The sequence below is a fragment of the Neomonachus schauinslandi genome, chromosome 8, assembly GCF_002201575.2.
Source record: "Neomonachus schauinslandi chromosome 8, ASM220157v2, whole genome shotgun sequence".
Lineage (NCBI taxonomy): Eukaryota > Metazoa > Chordata > Mammalia > Carnivora > Phocidae > Neomonachus > Neomonachus schauinslandi.
Genome location: NC_058410.1, coordinates 53,301,495 through 53,319,755, shown reverse-complemented (window position 1 = coordinate 53,319,755; position 18,261 = coordinate 53,301,495). Strand labels below are relative to the sequence as shown.

At 42.7% G+C, this 18,261-nt stretch overlaps 1 protein-coding gene across 1 annotated transcript in view; it reads left to right on the top strand.

Annotated features, from left to right (window-relative positions):
- The first annotated feature begins 3,685 nt into the window (after window positions 1-3,685).
- The window catches only part of LOC110583359 (sine oculis binding protein homolog), a 159,182-nt gene continuing 144,606 nt past the window's right edge, over window positions 3,686-18,261 (top strand). The window contains exons 1-2 of the mRNA XM_044917440.1: window positions 3,686-3,781; window positions 17,008-17,146. Coding sequence (XP_044773375.1) covers window positions 3,686-3,781; window positions 17,008-17,146 — 235 coding nt within the window. The remainder of the gene's footprint in view (window positions 3,782-17,007; window positions 17,147-18,261) is intronic.

The window sequence follows — 18,261 nt, the reverse complement described above, 5'->3', positions numbered from 1 at the left end:
GGGAATATTGAAGACTATTTCTGTGTCTAGGGCCTTGAATGGTGGTGGTGGTGGTGGTGTGTGTGAGTGTGTGAATTGGTGGCTGGAACATAATGGTAAATCATAATAGGAAAGAGTGGCTTTTTTGAGATGTAGGAGATTGTTCCTACCTACATAGGGTTATAGTCCAACAGACTGTATAAAGTTACCTACAGAACATTATTAGACTCATGATATGTCCAAATTCATAAAGCAGCAACTGTTGTTATAATTGTCTTTATCTATAACACATTTGAAGAAACCTAAAACTTGCCATTAACAAGGTATAACAATCATTAGTTCTGAAGTTCATTCTGGACTAAAAGTTCCCTCACACATATTATATGGGTTTTCATTCTGTCCCTGAAGATACGCATCGTGGATTCTAGGACAACATTCTCACCTCAGTTTTTCTGGAGGACATATGACTGTGAAAGGACAGGTGACTGAGTAATATCACTATTTTTATTAAATGAGCCAGTGCAGAAGAAGAAATTTTCTTTAAAGGAAGTATAGCTGCCTCTAAATATAACTCTGGGCTACAGTTCACCTTTTCTGTTTATTCTTAACTTGTGAAACTGTATCTTAGGACTTCGGGTATATAACTTGTTATTTGATATCAACTGAACAACAGTGAATCGATTGTAATGTTTCTGGCACCAAAGGAAACAGAGGGGACTTAAATATGTTTCCAAAAGACAAAAAGCTTCCTTTTGTGTATACTTTACAACATATGTTTCCACAGTTTAGAATATTCAAAAGTAAAAAAAAAAAGTTTCTGACTACTTCTCATTAAAGACCAAGAGGACAAAACAGAGAAAACAAACTACCTCCAAACCACATATTATCAGATGTTTTGGATGAAATTCAGATTGAAAAACCAAAAAGACCCACTCTTCATCTCTCCCTACTGACAACAGCATTAGGATGCTATTCCTCACTGAGAAATACACCCATTTTCACACGTTGGGGGATCTTGTGTTATTGTTCTAGGAAAGAGGGGGAAGTGTGTTAGTCCAAACAGGATTGGGCTCCTCTCCTCATTCTTGTTGCCAGGGTCATTGTTGGTCATTTGTGGGCTACTACTGGCTTCAAGACTTCCTAAAGGACTTGGGTTCACACCTGCGTATACCTGAGTACGCTCCCAGAGGTTGCTGGAAAAATCTTGAATAAAGGGACGCCTGTACCGCAAAGTGCTCCCTAAAAACTCAGCAATCCTCCTCTCTTGACTTTTTCTGCCCCAGATAACCGCCCCAGGATCTTGAACATTTTTTCCCGGCAAATGTTTTGCTTGGACCCCTTGCAGGAGCAGGGTCTGATTCTGCCTTGCTCACTCTGGCCTCCTGGCTCGCCTGGGATCCAGCGAGCCACGCAGAGTAGGGTGCGGCTCCCCCCCCGCTTCCCCGTCCCTCCACACAGGGAAGAAAAGAGGCGAGGGGAGGTGTTCAGCTTTCTTGGACACACTCCCAAGTATTTGTAATTTGGCATTTACGAAACAAAATAATGCTAAGATGCAAAATAGCCACCTTAGAGGTGCTTAGTCCTCCCGAGTACGTCCCCAAATATCTCTAATTCGACGTTCAAGAAACAAAACAAGGCTAAAATTCAAATTAGGCGATGTGATACCCAGAATGAGCCTCATTTGACAGGCCAAACAGATTTTAATGGAAAGCTGACTCATATTCCCCAAACCGATTCATTCAATCTTTAAGTACTTAAAAAAAATTGTGTAATTTTAAGTTCCACCACTGTTATAATGAACATTCCATAATAACAAGCAGTGGAACAATGGACACCCCCATATCGCATTGTGTCAGGTAATTACGAAGTGTCGCGGCGCGGGAAAGCGAAGAGGGGAACGTCAATGTGTCCCCTGCAGCGCGTACGAGCATCCAGGGCGGCGTATCTCACCGAAGCCTCATCAAACCGCTCACGCCAGTGCCTCAAACCGCTCACGCCAGTGCCTCAACCCAGAGAGCGACGAACGCAATCCGAGCTTGGCTGGCCCCAGGCGTGGACCGAGAGGGCCCAGGCGGAGGCGCGAGAGCTCAGGAGGAGCGATCACGGCTGGGGGAGAGCAGCCGGGCGCAGGGAAGTCGCGGTGAAGTGTCGCCGGGCGCTGTAGGGAGGGTCCCGTCGGGCGGGGCGAGGGCAGCCAGCTCCCGGAGGACGGAACCCTACGCGGGACCCTGCGCTCCCAGCAGTACCCAATGCTTTTGAGGTTAAGCCCAGGGCAGTGGGACAAGGGCGCGCGCGGGGTCACAGGGTAAAGCTGTTACTTTGTAGTGAGACACGTGTGTGTGTATGTGTGTGTGTGAAAGAGAGAGAGAGAGAGAACTGGAGGGAAAAGAAAGAAGAAAGAACAGGGGGCTGAGGGCCGAGATGTCCTACTTCTAAGTGGTTCACTGAGAGGCAAAGCGGTCTTGCCAGCGCAGTCGTAGCCCGCGCCGCGTTGGGGACCCGCGGAGCGGACGCAGGGACCTCTCAAGGGAGCCTCCCGCCTCCACGCGCCCTTAGGGGGCCCCCGGAGGGGAACACTGTCCTGGCAACTGGGGGGGGGGGGGGAAGTCAGGGCTGTGGTTTCCTTCCCCCGAGACCCCAGAGCTCGGATCCGCAGGCGACGAGCGCGGTCTGCCTTCCCCCGGGGGGAAGGAAATCGGCGCTCTTGCAACTCGACCTCGGGTCCCCGTGCCCTCCCACCGCCCAACCTCCTCTCTATACCCCCATTCATTTTTTTCCCCCTCAGCAGCTTCTAGGACGGGCTCAAAAGCCAACTTCAGACCCACGCGAGCCCACATCACGGAGCTAAGGAGAACAGCTGGGGTCGGGGTGGCCCCGGGGGACCGTCTCGCCGAGGTGGCAGCCGCGAGGGGCGCCGTGTCCCGCCGGTGCCGGCCGCGGATGAGCAAGCGGCCGCGAGCAGCCCCCGAAGCCGCGCAGCATCCGCGTATTCAGTGACGGTGGAAGCCACGCCCGCTCCGGAGCGGGGGGCCGTCCTAGCCCCCCCACCTTTCCCCCTCCCTCCCGCCCCCTTCCTACCCTAGCTCCCTCCCGCCCCCTCCTCCCCGCGCCAGCCCCCGGCCCGCCCCCGGCTCGGCTCGCGGGAGGCGCTGGGCGCCGGGGCTGGCGCGCTCTCCCGGGCGCACACACACATCCACGCACGCACGCCCAGAGCAGCTCTCTCCGCGCCCGGCCCTCGTTCCCCTCGCCCATGCAGACGGACAGAGCGACGGAAGATGGCTGACGACTCCACGGGGCACCGAGGATGCAGCCCGGCGGCGGCGGCGGCGGCGGGAGCGGCAGAAGCAGCGGCGGCGGCAGGGGCAGCGGCGGCGGCGGCGGCGTTGGCGGCGGCGGCGGCAGCGGCAGCGGGAGCAGGAGCGGCGGCGGCGGCGGCATCCCCGAGACTCCTCGAGCTACCTTTCCCTCTGACAGCCACTGACGTTCTCCGCCGCTAGAAGAGACCCCGCTTCTTCGGCGCCCGCCCGCCCTCCCCCCTCCCAGCCCCAGCCCCAGCCCCGCCAGCACCGCTACCTCCGCCAGCATTGCCACCATCAGCACCACCTCCACCACCACCACCACCACCACCACCACCACCACCACCACCACCACCACTGCCGGCGGCGGCAGCAGCCATTTCATCTCCACAGAAACCAGACACAAAAACATGGCAGAAATGGAGAAAGAAGGGAGACCTCCGGAAAATAAAAGGAGCAGGAAACCGGCTCACCCAGTGAAAAGAGAGATCAATGAGGAAATGAAGGTATTTTTGGACTTCGGGGCTGGGGAGACTGAGCTCTTTCTTCCTCCCGCTCCCTTTGGGCCGTTGTAGGGATTTGGGGGGCACGGGGAGCGCTTGTCAGTTTCTGTAGGATGCCCAGAAAGCCTCAGCTCCTCCTCCAGGTGCAAAACCGAGGCCAACTCGCGGGCTGCATCCCCGAGATTTGCCTACCCCCGATTTGATGGGGGTGGGGGGGCGGCCGGGAAACCACATACTATTTAACCTTATAAACCCCAGGTTGGCACAGGCGCGTTTCAGTGGGAGGGGACCGGGGGCCCAAGTGGCGGGTGGACATGGTGAGGAGGCTTTCCTAGTCGGCGGTGTAGTTTTTCCCCCTTTCTTGGGGAACCATTCCTCGGATGCCTCCAAAGTTAAGGAGCTGCCAGGCCGAGGAACCCCGGGAGCGCTCGATTCCACCCTTCCCTCCAGTTCATCTCCCCGCTCCTCGATCCCGCTTCCCCCCAACTAGCCAGCTGCGATGGTGTGAAGAGGCTGTCAGTGCCCCGGCAAGTGCGGCCCCAGCGGCGTGGGGCTGGGTACCGTTTTGACTGCCGGTTCGCCTCGCCCGCCCCTGTCCGCTCCTCTCGGCTGCCTCCGCCTCCCTCTCGCCTTGGCGTGCTCCACTTCACAGTTGAGCAGACCCGGGCTAGCCCGGCTGAGAGATAACTGTCTGAGGGGCGGCCTTCCAGAGCGCCTGCCCATTGTTCGGAAAGGCCAGCCCGGAGTCCTTTCGGCGAGGCCGGGCTCCCCGCCAGGCCAGCGGTGCTCCAGAGGTGGTGAGCGCAGCAGCCTGGCGCTCCAGCTGTTCGCGTTGGAGCGATTGCACAAGAGCACCGCTGAGCTCCGGACCCCCCCCCCCCCCCCCCGCCCCATCAAATCGGAGTTTTTCCATGAAGTTGAAGCTTTTGCCTGGCGAGGGTTTTATTCTGTGTTGATTTCACGAGTCTCTCTGGATTTCAAAATATATATATTTTTTTCTTTCTGTGAATTACAAACAAGTGGCAGTTTTCAGGGGGACTCTAGTTTTCATTCTGCAGCCGTCCTGGTGTTCCCCATCTTCTGCATAGAATTCTAAGCACTGCCAACTGACTTGGTCAGGTTGGGGAAGTTTGTGTTTAAAAGAGAGACTGGATGAAAATGGCATGCAACTAAATAAAATTTATCGCGTTTTGATGCTTTCTTGCTTAGAACAAGCATATTCTATGAGGGTGCCTTCTGGGAAACCCCTGTTCAGAAGGGAGCACATGGATAAGACTTGCTATATGAGTACCTAGGTGCATATGTTTAGCTTTCCTTTCCACCGGAAAATGTCTGTAGCAATCTCAATTTGGAGATTAGAGTTTTTATTTCTGGGTGAGGAACTTTGTGCCTGAAAGCATGAGGGGCAGCATCAATCAGTCCAAGGAGAGTTAAGGAAGATTTGCCTTGGAAATCAATGCCATTCCTTCTGCTGGAAACCACCGTTGAATTCAATGATAGTTTTTAAAGAGAGACCAGTAGGAGTTGTTGTCTTACAATGGGGGTGGAATTCAAACAGTCTACAATAACCATTCTTTCTCACTTACCCTTCCCTCCTGTCTTGCATTTCCAGATTACTTTTCCATTTCATTTTAAATTGGGGGGGGTGGAGGAAGAGGAGAGAAGCGAAGCCACTAGGAAATCACAGTGTGCGCTGGCCCTTTAAAACACTGCCTAATGTGATCTATATGGATGGCAGCTTTTAAGTTTCATAGGTTCTAGAATTACAAATTAGCTAATTTTAATCAAAACATGTGAAATGTTATCCCGGCTGGATATAAAGGCTGACTGTGCTCAATGCTTGGGGCTCGAGTTGTTGACTTTGGCTGTGGGCGCACTCCGTGGTTTGGGAGATAGTTGTCCTTCTACAGTATAACAGATGTTTGTCTGAACTGGTGAGGAAGAAACAAAAACAACATTGTGTGAAGGGGAAAAATTACACAATCTTTAGCCAATGCTGCAGGACTAAGTATGGTATTAACCTTCGTGCACAGAATTTCCTCTTTTTAAAATGTTATTTTTCTTCCAAATCACCACCTACTATTTGAAGTTTTAGTCCTCATCGTTTCTGTGCAGAGTAGCATTAAATAAGAAGTTTCACGCAGCAAATAATTCAGTCTCCTGTAGGACTGGTATTTTCTGTCTGGTTTGGACCCATGTATGAGAGATCCCGGCGGAAATCTTCAGTCATGTCAGTGCACACCATGCCAATAGGCATGAATTCCCATTTCTAGAGGAATTGTTTTGTAGGTATTCCTCTAATAGAAGAGTACCCAAAGTCCTCATTTGAAAAGTAATTTCTCAAAGTCAAACAGTAAAAAGGTTATTTTGAACTCATTACTATTTTTTCTGCTTTTAATATTAATAACCACATGAATAAAACCCCTCCTTAAGCCTCATCGTATTATTACTCCTCCTTGTCCGCAAACCTAAAGTGTAGAGTAACATAACAAGTTGGTTGCCCTGTATAAAAATATGTGCAACAAAATGTCACCGAGAACACAATGTGGCCTTGTGCAGCTTCGTATCGGTGCCGCTGGAGCTGCCTGGCTGTGTTTGCCTTCATCTGAACGGCTTTCATCTGGACCAGTGTAAACTAAACCCTGGTAAGTAATCACTGCCCGGCAGAAAGAAAGGAATGTATACAGCTAGCACGGCCTAAGCTGTAAAAACGGAAACCTGAGCCCCCACCGAGGATCACATATCAAGGCTTGAAGGTAGGGGAAATGAAAGGGGGAAAGAGGAGAGAGCGAATAGAAAAGTCAGCCTGGGAAGTAGAGGATCAGGAGGAGGCCCCCCTTAGGGAGATTTGGCTCAGGGATTAGGGAATTTTATCATGGTGTACAGTGACCTACTCAGGTTTCAACACTGGTTGGATCAAGTTGCTTCTCTGTGAGCTGAAAGAAAAAGGACTGGTGTGTATGTGATTTTTTTTTTCCCCTTCGGGTAATAGAAAGGACATTGGTACAAGTGTCTATTTTAAGTACAGCAAATGCAGGGCACTGAGAATGAGCAACAAAATCACCTCATCAGGAGGCTTTCTTCAAGATCTCCTAGTTGAGATAGTTACATATTTATTTAAAAATGGCCGGAGAAGACAGACTGGCTGAGGTTTAGCTGACACCAATAATGGCATTGGAGATTGTCTTCATGTGGCTGGGAGCTAATGTTGGTCGCTGTTTGACTAGATCAGATATTGAGTTACATTTTCGTTATCACTGGTTTAATGTGCATGGCAGTTGTAACAAATTTAAATTTGATACAATATAATTTTGTGCGTGAAAAGTACATGACTTGGCATAGCTTGCTTATAGTGTAGTGAAAATATCTTCAAGTAGAAATGCTTGCCTCATTATGACCTTTACAATGTTTCCTTATCTTTCCTTTTCTTCTTCCTCGCTTCATCCTGGTTTTTCTTGATTAAAGAGACTTGTTACTTTACTGTATTTACAATAAGTATGCCTTATTTAATTAGTGACCAGTAGAGATGATTTTAAAAAATTAGATGGTGATGCAATTTACATTTTGACTATTTTTGGTTTCTAAAGTGAGTATTGTGATTGTATCTAATGAAGACATATTAGTCTTCAATATACTGTTAGCTCATATGTATCATAATAAATGGATCTTAGGAGGGAATCCCAACATATAGAAGGGCTAATTCATTTTAGGAGTTCATCTGGAGTATGGTAGATATAATATAAAAACTAGTTTGTACTACTGGATGTGTGAATGTAAATACATGTGTTAAGTGTAAATGTAGTTGTACTTAAGGGTATGTATTTTGCATACATAGAGCTTAGTGAGCGTGATTAGTGGCTACCGAACAGTAATGCAACTCAAAAAAACTACACTATGAGTAGAGGTAATGAGTCAGATTTTTATCTTTTAAAGTGCTTTGACAAAACGAATGTGATTAGATCAAGCACTCTGCCCTGGAAACTTTCCTAAACAAACCATAATTAATGCATTTACAATGTTATTTCTCTATCAATTGTTAAACTACAGGATACTCTGAATTAAATGTCTTAGGGTCTCCTTGACTGAAGAATTTTTTTTGTCTATAAATATTCCCAGTAAGTAATTTGTACCTAAAATTATGCTTCAGTCCTAATGCCGACAGTTAGAGTCAGGCACATCTGTTAGAGTTTAGTAGTAAACTCACCACAAGATTTGCTAATTTGGGTTCTGATGGTCTACATTTGGCATTAAAAAATGACCTGTGTCAACAGCATAGACAATAAACCAAGTTGCAGAGCCAAGCTGGTGAGTGCAGTGAGATAAATAGGTTTCCATTCTAAAAAAAGAGAGAGAGAAATCACAATGTGGAAAAGTCAGCATGTTCAAGGTTGAAATCAGCTCATTGCTAAAACAGGTATATTTTAAGTTTTGCTGCTGCAACTCCATCCTGATGTCAGACACAGTCTCAGGAACCTAGAAAGTAGGCTCAGGACAGGTCTCACCTTGGCCTTCACAAACCATGCGAGACCTTGCTGCTGAGTAGTACTGGCCTCAGGTGTGCCACATGGCAGGGCTGGGGACTAATGTTAGCTGGGACACGGTCCTTCCTCCTTGGAAGCTGGAGAAGGATGTTCCTGAGCCCACCAGCTTTTTCCTCCACATTGCTCTCCGTTGTCCTGCTCAAGGCTCCAGTCAAAATCCATTAAGAGATAGTTGTGGGAGGGCATAGAGAGCTATGAATTCTCCTCTGTTCAAACCAGGGTTTTCTGAAAAGTGTCTCTTTCTCTGTCTGTGAACCTGTGAATGTGATAGAGCAAGATTCTCTAAGCCTTATACAACTCGCAGGTTCCAGAGACGAGGAAATGGAAAGGAACCACTCCACTTCCTCCCGAATCTGAAATAAACATTTGAACTAGAAGAAAATGAGTCTGACAGACTCATTCCCTTCTGCGTTTCCTGCCTCCGTGCTTGCCAAGCACTGCTCTGAGAAGCCAAGCCCTGCTCTCCTTGTGTGAAAGGCAGACTCATAGAAACCAAGAGGTAACAGTTTTTAAAGGAAAGTCCAAAACAGGGCCTCGAAAAGGGCAAATATCAGTGAGCACAAGGGACTGAAAAAAGGGGAGTTGCAGGGAGAGATAGTGTCTTGTTAAGGTGACTGTACTTTTTATATCTTCTAGGCAAGGGTCCTTGTCATTCAGAGTCTTTATACTTCTCTTTCTTTAAAAAAAAATTATTAGAAGCAGTAGAAGACAGAATATTTAAGAAGCTCTGAAGTCTTAAACTTCCTCTTGTGGAATGGGAAATCAGCCACCCTTACACTTGCAAGCTAATAAGATTATTGAGTATTTTCCTAAAAGAGAAGGGATATTACTAGGTAGAATGAGAAAAAAAAATAGGGTACTTTGTTTTTGATGGTGCCAATTGAAACATGTAAATAGACATGAAAGAATACGGTGAGTAAGATTTTCTGAATGTATATTTTAGGATCTGTAGACTGATGGGTGTTAATATCGCTTATATAACCAAAGGGCTGTGGAACTCAGTCCAGTTTGAAGGCGAGTGGCTTTGGCAGGGACAGAAAGACAATGTAACAAGTCCTGGTGATTTTTAGGGCAGTTCTGCAGCTGTGATTGGACACAGCTGCACAGAGCCGCACACCTGCCTTGCTTGCCACAATGTTAGCCTCAGGGCTGGAATCCACAGTTTCACAGCATTTGCTTGACCTTTTTGAGGACATTTGATGTCCTGGCCACAGATTAAAATGTGGGGCCATAATTGTCTGCTCCATGTCACAACAAGACAATAGAGCAATATAGGTTTTATATGTGGAAACACACAATTTTGGTTTCATATTCCAATTATACAGATATCCCATTTAGAATCTATCAATAAGAGAACAAGACTTTCTCCATAGGGCTGCTCCAGGCTGGAGTTGGATTTTAGTGTTATGATGGGTCTTCTGCCCTTAGAACTGCATTGTAATTATTGTGTTGTGGCTGAGAACAATGCTACAAAATGATCCAAATGGAGTGCAGTGACCATCTTTACAGGATCTCAAGATAAAAGGCTGTAGTTCAGGTAAAACCATCAAGGCTCAATGGGTACTCTTGTATAAATCCAACCGCTCTTATGATTCCATGCATGTGGATAGCCCACTAATGGGTCATCTGTGGGGAGTGGCTCATCCTTAGGATACCATCTGATCCAGTGGGATCATGAAGGTGGAAGTACTTTGTAATCTCCAAAGGGCTCTTACAGTATTTCTTTTGCATTATTTAAATTTTACCTTCCGACTTTCTTGCAGAACTCTAAAATAAAACTGATCCAGTGGGTCTGTGTTAAGACAGATGACTTGGACCCAACCTTAGGCCAGATGTGGGGATAGAGCTCAAAACTGACTTGTAATCAAGTTCAGTTCTTATGTCTGCAAAAGAAATCAGCTCTCTTCTGCAGATTGCTCTCTCACCCCCTTTTAAAATCTCAATTAATGAGTTCAATGACGCTTAATAGAAATCTACCTCAGAACACATGGAGATGAAAAGGGAGATAAAATATTTTCCAAAAATAACCATCATTCTATCATTCATAATCTCAACCAGCAGAGATACTAGCATTTTTTCCCCCTACCTTATAAATTGTTTAGGATTGGGGGTTTCCTTTTCCTTTGAAAGTATTTCTCATAGGCTTCACTTTCATGGACAATGTGTGTCAGAATGTTTTGAAGTTAAGTCATGTAACTGACAGATCCTTTTTATTGTCATTAGGACTGTGAATGCAACTGACATGGTTGTCTATGAGAAGACTATGTGTTAATTAATTTTTAATTAAAATGACTTATTTTTATAAAAATACATGGACATGATAGAAGTGGTAGAATAAGCAATACAAAGAAGCTAAAAGAAAAACAAAGCCTATAATTTTCCCACCCAGACACAATAACTATCAACATTTGATATATGTCTTTTAATGCCCTTTTCTATGTGTGATGTATAGTATTTTTTAAAACAAAAATGGTCTTATAGTGTACTATCCTTCCTTTAAAAACTTAATATATTGTTAATAGCTTTTCAAGGCAGTAAAAATTTATCTACAGTGTATATTTTATTGGCAAAATAGTATTCCATTTTAGTCATTCCATGACTAAGCCGTAATTTATTTAACCAGATTCCTATTGTTTGGCATATAGTTTGTTTCTAAGAAAAAAACACCGAGATAGACATTCCTGAACATGCATATTTTTGCACTCATTTCCTTAGAATAGTTCCTACAGTGCTGAGAAATAAAATTGCTGAATGAAAGGGTATGTACATTTTTAAAGGCTTTTGCTGCATACAGTCAAATAACCTTTTCTAAAAGTTGTATCAACTTAAATTTCCAATACTAGGAGACTGCTCATTAACACTGGATATTACAATTCTTTTAACTTGCACATACTTATTTTTAGAATCAGTTTCCCTGAAATTTATTTGATCATTTCTCTGTATTTATACACTTAAGAAAATATTTGTGACTGTATTAAAATGTACTAGCCCATTGACTGAGTATATTCTAAGTGCTAGGCATTGTCCTAGGTGAGGCATGCGGGAAATAAAGGGTTTCTGCCCTTGGGTAACTTATAGTGTATTTGGGATAGGTGACATATTTTACCAAAACTGGGACTTGGAGTGAAAATTGGGATTATGTTTGTGGGGAGAGAGAGGACATGGCTTTTCCCTAATTTGAATGAATGAGTGGGAGCTCTCTGAAAACTTTCTGCTCTCTTGGTTAGGATACAAAGTTGAAAACATGTCAGCATTTAGTTTTATGAGGACTGGTAAGAAAGAAATCAGTGATACCTACCTATATTTTAAAGATTTATTTATTAATTTGAGAGAGAGACAGCAAACATGAGTGCTTGGTGGGAAGGGCAGAGGGAGAGGGAGAGAGAATCCTAAGCTGCCTCCTCACTCAGTGCAACTGGGAGCCTGGGGGCTCAATCCCACAACCCTCCCTCCCGCCGGGATCACCACCCCAGCAGAGACCAAGAGTGGGACACTTAACTGACTGCGCCACCCAGGTGCCCTGGTACCTACCTGTATTTTAAAATCTGTTTGGTGTTTTCCAAATAAAATCCTTAGTCCTTTTCAAAGACCTTGAAGTACTTGCATTTCAGAAGTATTGTGAGAATTTGTAATTACTGCAATTTTCAAAGTGTCTTCAAGTTAACTCTTTTTATTTACCGGTAAAATGTTCAATGAAAAATCAGTTAGACTGAACTTTGACTTTTGTATAGTACTTCCAGGTAAATAAGGAGAGAATCTAATGAATGTCCTGGGAATTAAGTTTCAACAAAAATATATTTTGCCAGTATCAAAAGAAATCAGAAGGAATGGGGAAATAGTAAAATTTCCAGCCTTCCCATCATCTTTCTGTGACCTATTTTTTTTTAAATTCATGCTTTCAGACTAAATGTTAGGAATGTCTTTTTTTCCTTAGGAGCCCTGGAATTGAGAGAGGGGAATTGGAGAGGGTAAGGAAGAAGTATGGGGGTAAATATTAAAAGTACAAAGCAAGACGAACCATGAGAGACGATGGACTCTGAAAAACAAACAGGGTTCTAGAGGGGAGGGGGGTGGGAGGATGGGTTAGCCTGGTGGTGGGTATTGAGGAGGGCACGTTCTGCATGGAGCACTGGGTGTTATGCACAAACAATGAATCATGGAACACTTCATCTAAAACTAATGATGTAATGTATGGGGATTAACATAAGAATAAAAATAAAATAAAAAATAAAAGTACAAAGCAATTAGGGGTGCCTGAGTAGTCGACTCAGTCCATTAAGCGTCTGACTCTTGATTTCAGCTCAGGTCACGATCTCAGGGTTGTGAGCTGGAGGCCTGTGTTAGTTCCCTGCTCCATGGGGAGTCTTCTTCTGTCCCTCTCTCTCTCTCTCTCTCCTTCTGCCCCTCCCCCTGCTCATGCGCTCTCTAAATAAATAAATAAAATCTTTTTAAAAAAAGTACAAAGCGATTAGAATCAGATACAATGCCCCAAAATTATAAAATGAGAAGATTAAATTTCAACAGTGAATTTTGAACAACCCCCCCCAACAATACAAATAATTAAAGAGAATAGAGGCCAATGATCAAATCCGAAAGCAAGTTAAGTGAAGTTTTAACATAGGTAGATAGAGGCCCTAGTTGGAAGGCTCTTTATACGCGATGTTGACATCCTGTAGTATGATTTCTTTGCAACTCTTTGATTGGTCCAAGGAGGTAGTTTCTTTGGAATTGCTGACACGCTGGACTATACGGAATTGATCGTAGAAAGAGGCCTGGTATAAGAATCAGAAGATCTGTGTTTTTGTTTTGACTTTATTGGGTGATGTCTCATGCCTGTCATTTACTTTCTGGATGCTCTAATTTTCTGTTGTAAAATGAGGGTATCATATAGGTTCATCAGAAGTTTATTGTGGAAATCAAATACCCAACTTACAGGGTTATTGAAAGGAACAAGAGAGTTAAAGGATGTGGAAACACTGTAAAGGGCTGTAAGAGTGTTAGACATTATCATTATAATTATAGTGACCTATTTTCCAAACCCAAATTGGACCACATGGTATGAGAGAGGATTTTTGTGCCACTTCCAAGGGTGAGAGGCAGTCTGCAAAATGCGATTCAGATGCCAGAATATTGAAATTTCTGGCACAGTTTTCATGGTTTATGGGAGCAATGATAAAATATTTGAAATAGTAACTCTTCAGTAAAAATTATGATGTGTGAGCATGATAATTATGATATTTCTTTGCAAAAGGTACTTAATTTCTTGTGTAAGTAAAAATTCTTTGATTTTACAGAATCTTACTGCTGGGAGAGAACTTGAGGGACTTCATTTTCCCATCCTGTTTCTAGGACATTTGCTGGGTGAAGATTTGGGGGGGAACAAATTTCAGTACCTCCCTTGGTACAGTAACCTGTCTTATTATTGAACATCTTTACCTCAAAAATCTCTGTAGTTTATCACCTTTTTAAAAAAAAATAACATGCACGAGAAACTTTTGTAGGAAAGGAATATTTTTTTTAAATAAAAAACTCCTTTTTTAAGGGTAATAATACAAAAAAAATGTGGAAGAAACAACTGCTGGAATTTTCTACCAGAAGGATTTGAAAGCCCTTATGGGCCATAAACATTAAATTTACTTCTTCTAGAATATGTTATGTTTCTTGGATGATAACTGCAAAAATCTATTTCATTTCCTTTGGTTTAGTATCATAATGAGCCCATATGATACCTAGCGTCAAATGCTACCTAGCAATTAAAAATCTTAAATTATCTATTCCTTGGGGTTCTTTGATTTCTTAATACAGTAGTGTATAAGACAGAAGTAAGTCTATTTCATATGCTACAAGAAACTTTGGCGTTCGTTTTTTTCTTTCTTTCATCTTGCTTCTCCTTTCATGAAAGATTTGAGTTTTATAGCTTGAAGGTTTATAAACCTTTTGTTTTCTGCTTTTGCAGGCATGTATCAAAGCATTAAGGTGTTTATTTTTATTTTCACTGACAAGAAAGGAAATGTTTTAGAGTTTATTTTCATTGACATTTATAGTAACTTGAAAATCATGGAATAGATCAAGTTCATATTGATTGTTCCATGAAGCCTCTGAGTTTTCAGCACAAACCATAAACTAAGTGATGCAGTTAAGATGCCCCAATAATATGAATTTGGTGTTAATAATCCAGTTGAGGTTTCAGTTTTTACCCTAATGTCTGAAACTTCTGGATTTCATCCCTGGGATTGGTTCTGAAAAGCTGAATGGATTTGCAGCTGGACTAAAACAAACAAATCTATATCCTTGGCTGGGAGGTTGTTCCATGAATTATGCATCTGTAGCCTTTGTGTCACTTCAGAGGTTAGACAGAACCGGAGAGAGAGAGGCGCCCAGATACAAACGGTCTAGAAAATTGGATATGGTGGCCGAGAGTTACTATGCAAAAGATTTTCTCTCTCGTTGGCACAGTTCTCTTGGAGATTCGGGTAAATAGCACACAGACCAATAGGATGGCTTGAACTTGGCTTTTAACACTGTTGGGAATTGGTGTTTTGATGTAAGGTGTAATCCTTATCCTTGGAGATTTCTGCTGCCAGACCACTGATGGAGGGCCTCGATTTGTGTGCTTAGCGACTGTCATTCTCTCGTCCAGGCGCTTAGCTTAGTGAAAAGAATTGGATGTTAGGGGAGACTGACGCCTCATTAAAGGGATCTCTTTTGATTGAGTAGAGCAGCATTTAGCTGAGTCCTCCTCAGTGGTATTCCAGAAGTTGCTGAGCTTATTATACATATCGATCATATCATCTTTGTGCATTCATGAAAAGAATGTCTATTTAAATGTGGACATGACCAGCCATCAGAGAGAATAAATGCCTCACTAAAGCTTGATATGGCTGACTGTTGGCCTTGTGGATGGTAGCACTGAATCAATCTGGCTAGATTTTTTTAAATTGCCGGTGCACCGTTCTGTCACATATAGACCCAGTTGGAACTCTGAGCTTAAGTGGGCACTAAAGCAAAGAACCTAGCATTCTGTGGGTGGTTTGAAATGCCAAGTTTGTTTTTGTGGAGTCAGTAGTGTAATATCTTTTCTTTTTTATGCACCCCCTGCTGAAATCTAAAGTCATGAAATTCAAGAGAACAGGAACTCACACGTCGAGGCTGTGCACACTCTTGGTTTGGCCTGGGTGCTTTGTTTCAGGTATATAAATTATACATCCCAGTGTAATTCGGAAATGACAGCTTCTAGGGAGAACGAGAAAAGGTTCTTTGAGCCACAGAGAAGGTTAGAATATATAGTTTTTCTAGCAAGTCTGGGAAGCTCAGGATGCCTTGCCAGATAGAGATTTTTTTAAAAAAATAAATTCGTTGAATATTTATGAAGCCCTTATTCTGTAGCATAGAGCCCTTCTTTTTATTTTAAAAAATGTTCCTCAGCTTCATTGAGATATAATTGACACATAACATTGTGTAAGTTTAAGGTGTTCAATGGGCTGGTTTGATGTATTTATATATTGCAAAATGATTACCATGTAGCATTAGCTACCACCTCCATCCTGTCACATAGTTACCATTTCTTTTTTGTGATGAGAACAGTTAAGATCTACTCTCTTAGTAACACTTGAGTATATGATACAGTATTAGCTATCATCATGTTGTACATTTTATCTCCAAACTTGTTAATCTAATAACTGGAAATTTGTACCCTTGGACCAATATCTCCCCATTTCCCTCACCCCCCAAACTCCTGGTGACTACCACTCTACTCTATTTCTCAGAGATATTTTAAGGCACATGCAAGCATTAAGATCATTAATACAGTCTCACATCTTGTTTCCAGATCTAGCAGTTGATAAGGTCACAAAAAAATAGTCACCTGATAGTAAAGCTTTAAAGCTGTCCAACTATACCCATCATTTTCACAGTTTGGTATCTATAATAACAACAATAATAGTATCTTACATTTATATATTGATTTATAGTTCATAAAGTGTTTTCAGGTGTTCTCTAAAATCTGGGCTATTAGCCTTAAGGTTATTTGGTACTTTTATGTTACTTGTCAGAAGACAATCATAGCGACCTTTCATTTTATGGAGAAAGAATCTGTCACTAGTGAAATTTGTAAAGCAAATTGTGCATTGATTTTTAAAGTATACACTTGAAAAATGGAAAATTAAAAAGGGAGACCCTTGTAGCCTTGACAACTGCAAAATTATTTCTTGGCTGAGACTTTGCTTTATCTGAGATAAGAGTTGTGTTAAAAAACAATACCTGAATCAGAAAGCAATTCTAATTTAAATCAATCTGAACCACAAAAAGGTCAATTAATTGTTTTCATTTTCAAAATATTTTCTTAGCTGTTTTTGTGCTTTACCTTTCAATATTTTTGTGCTCGTGTGGGATATAGACTTTGCAGAATATTCTAAAATATGACTTCCTATTTGTAAGCAAGACTGACAAATACCTTTTCTTCTTATTATCTTTAAATTGCAAATGTCTGAAGGCCTGTCATAATTGGATGCATCATCCTGAGATTTAAATGCATTACAGTTTTTGAACGTGATTTGAAAAATGAACAGGACTCTAGGGGAGGTGGGGCAGGTCAGGTAGTAAATGGGTAGTGCAAACGGAATTCGATTTATGCATTCTTTTCAAATAGTTATTGATTATATAAAAAAGAAGCCTATGCTTCTCTTTCAGAACTTTGCAGAAAACACTATGAATGAACTCCTTGGCTGGTATGGCTATGATAAGGTTGAATTGAAAGATGGTGAAGATATTGAATTCAGGAGTTACCCTACAGATGGAGAGAGCCGGCAGCACATTTCTGTTCTCAAAGGTAATGACATTTAATGTCCCTTTGTTCATGCAAAGAAGGATTAACTATCTCAACCTGGCAGAATTGAGTTGCTTTGGGACTCATTTTGTTGATTATGCCAATGGTTGATTTAAATGTACAACCCCAGTAGTGCTTTCCCATAAGCAGAATTCCACAGAATATAAGAGCACAACATAAAACAAAAATAGACACAACTTAATCTCCTTCAAGCGATGGAAGAGCTAGCTAGTGAGGGCTAGGGACTTTAAGGGCTATGGTCCTGCACACAGATTTATAGAAAGGGACAGTGTTTGCTAAGTTCTCCTCCTAATTTCCTGAGTCTTTGGTATATTAGTTGTTGGGAACTGGTACTTTCTATTAAGTGAAATACTGGGTTTGGATTTTTAGACCTTAAGAGAGAATTGTGGTTAGTTTGGTAATCCCCTCTTCCTCCTTTTTTGGGTGGGAATTCTAAAGGAAGGCCTTATTTATGTTTTGTGTTTGAAATTCCTCCTGCTTGCAGCCTTGGATAGGGTAGAGGAGTAAGAGAGTAGTGCATGATTGGATCCTACATTATTTTATAAGAGTTTTCATCAAAGCCTAGCTAAAGAGTGGAAATTAGACCCTTGGCCAAGTTGAATTAACACTGATTCTGTCAGCGAATAGCAGTGTCAGATATCTCATGAGGGAAGCCTAGAACCATCGGTGGGTGTTGATATGGATACTGAATTTATGAACATAAATTTGGAGTGAGAGTTTGTTTGTCAAAGAAAAGGAGGATGTAAAGAAGCAATTCATTTGGTGAACTTCAATAAAATGTGGATAAAATTCATTGTGCATCATCATTGGCAATTTGATCAGTGTTTGCACTGCATTCAAAATCTGTTGGCATAAACTACCTGCTCATGCATTTTATTTCCAGTCTCTAAGATAACGCTTTTCCTTCTTACATGCCAAGCAACAAAATGTAAATGAGCTGTCCTGCAGGCATGTGGAATTGAATGTATGTGACAAATTTCATGTTAAGCCCGCTATGAAATTGTACACATCATGTTACAGAGATAATATCATCAATTTCACTGTAAATGAAAAATGCAAGTCATGAGTTTATATTCTATAAACTAATAGCTCGTATA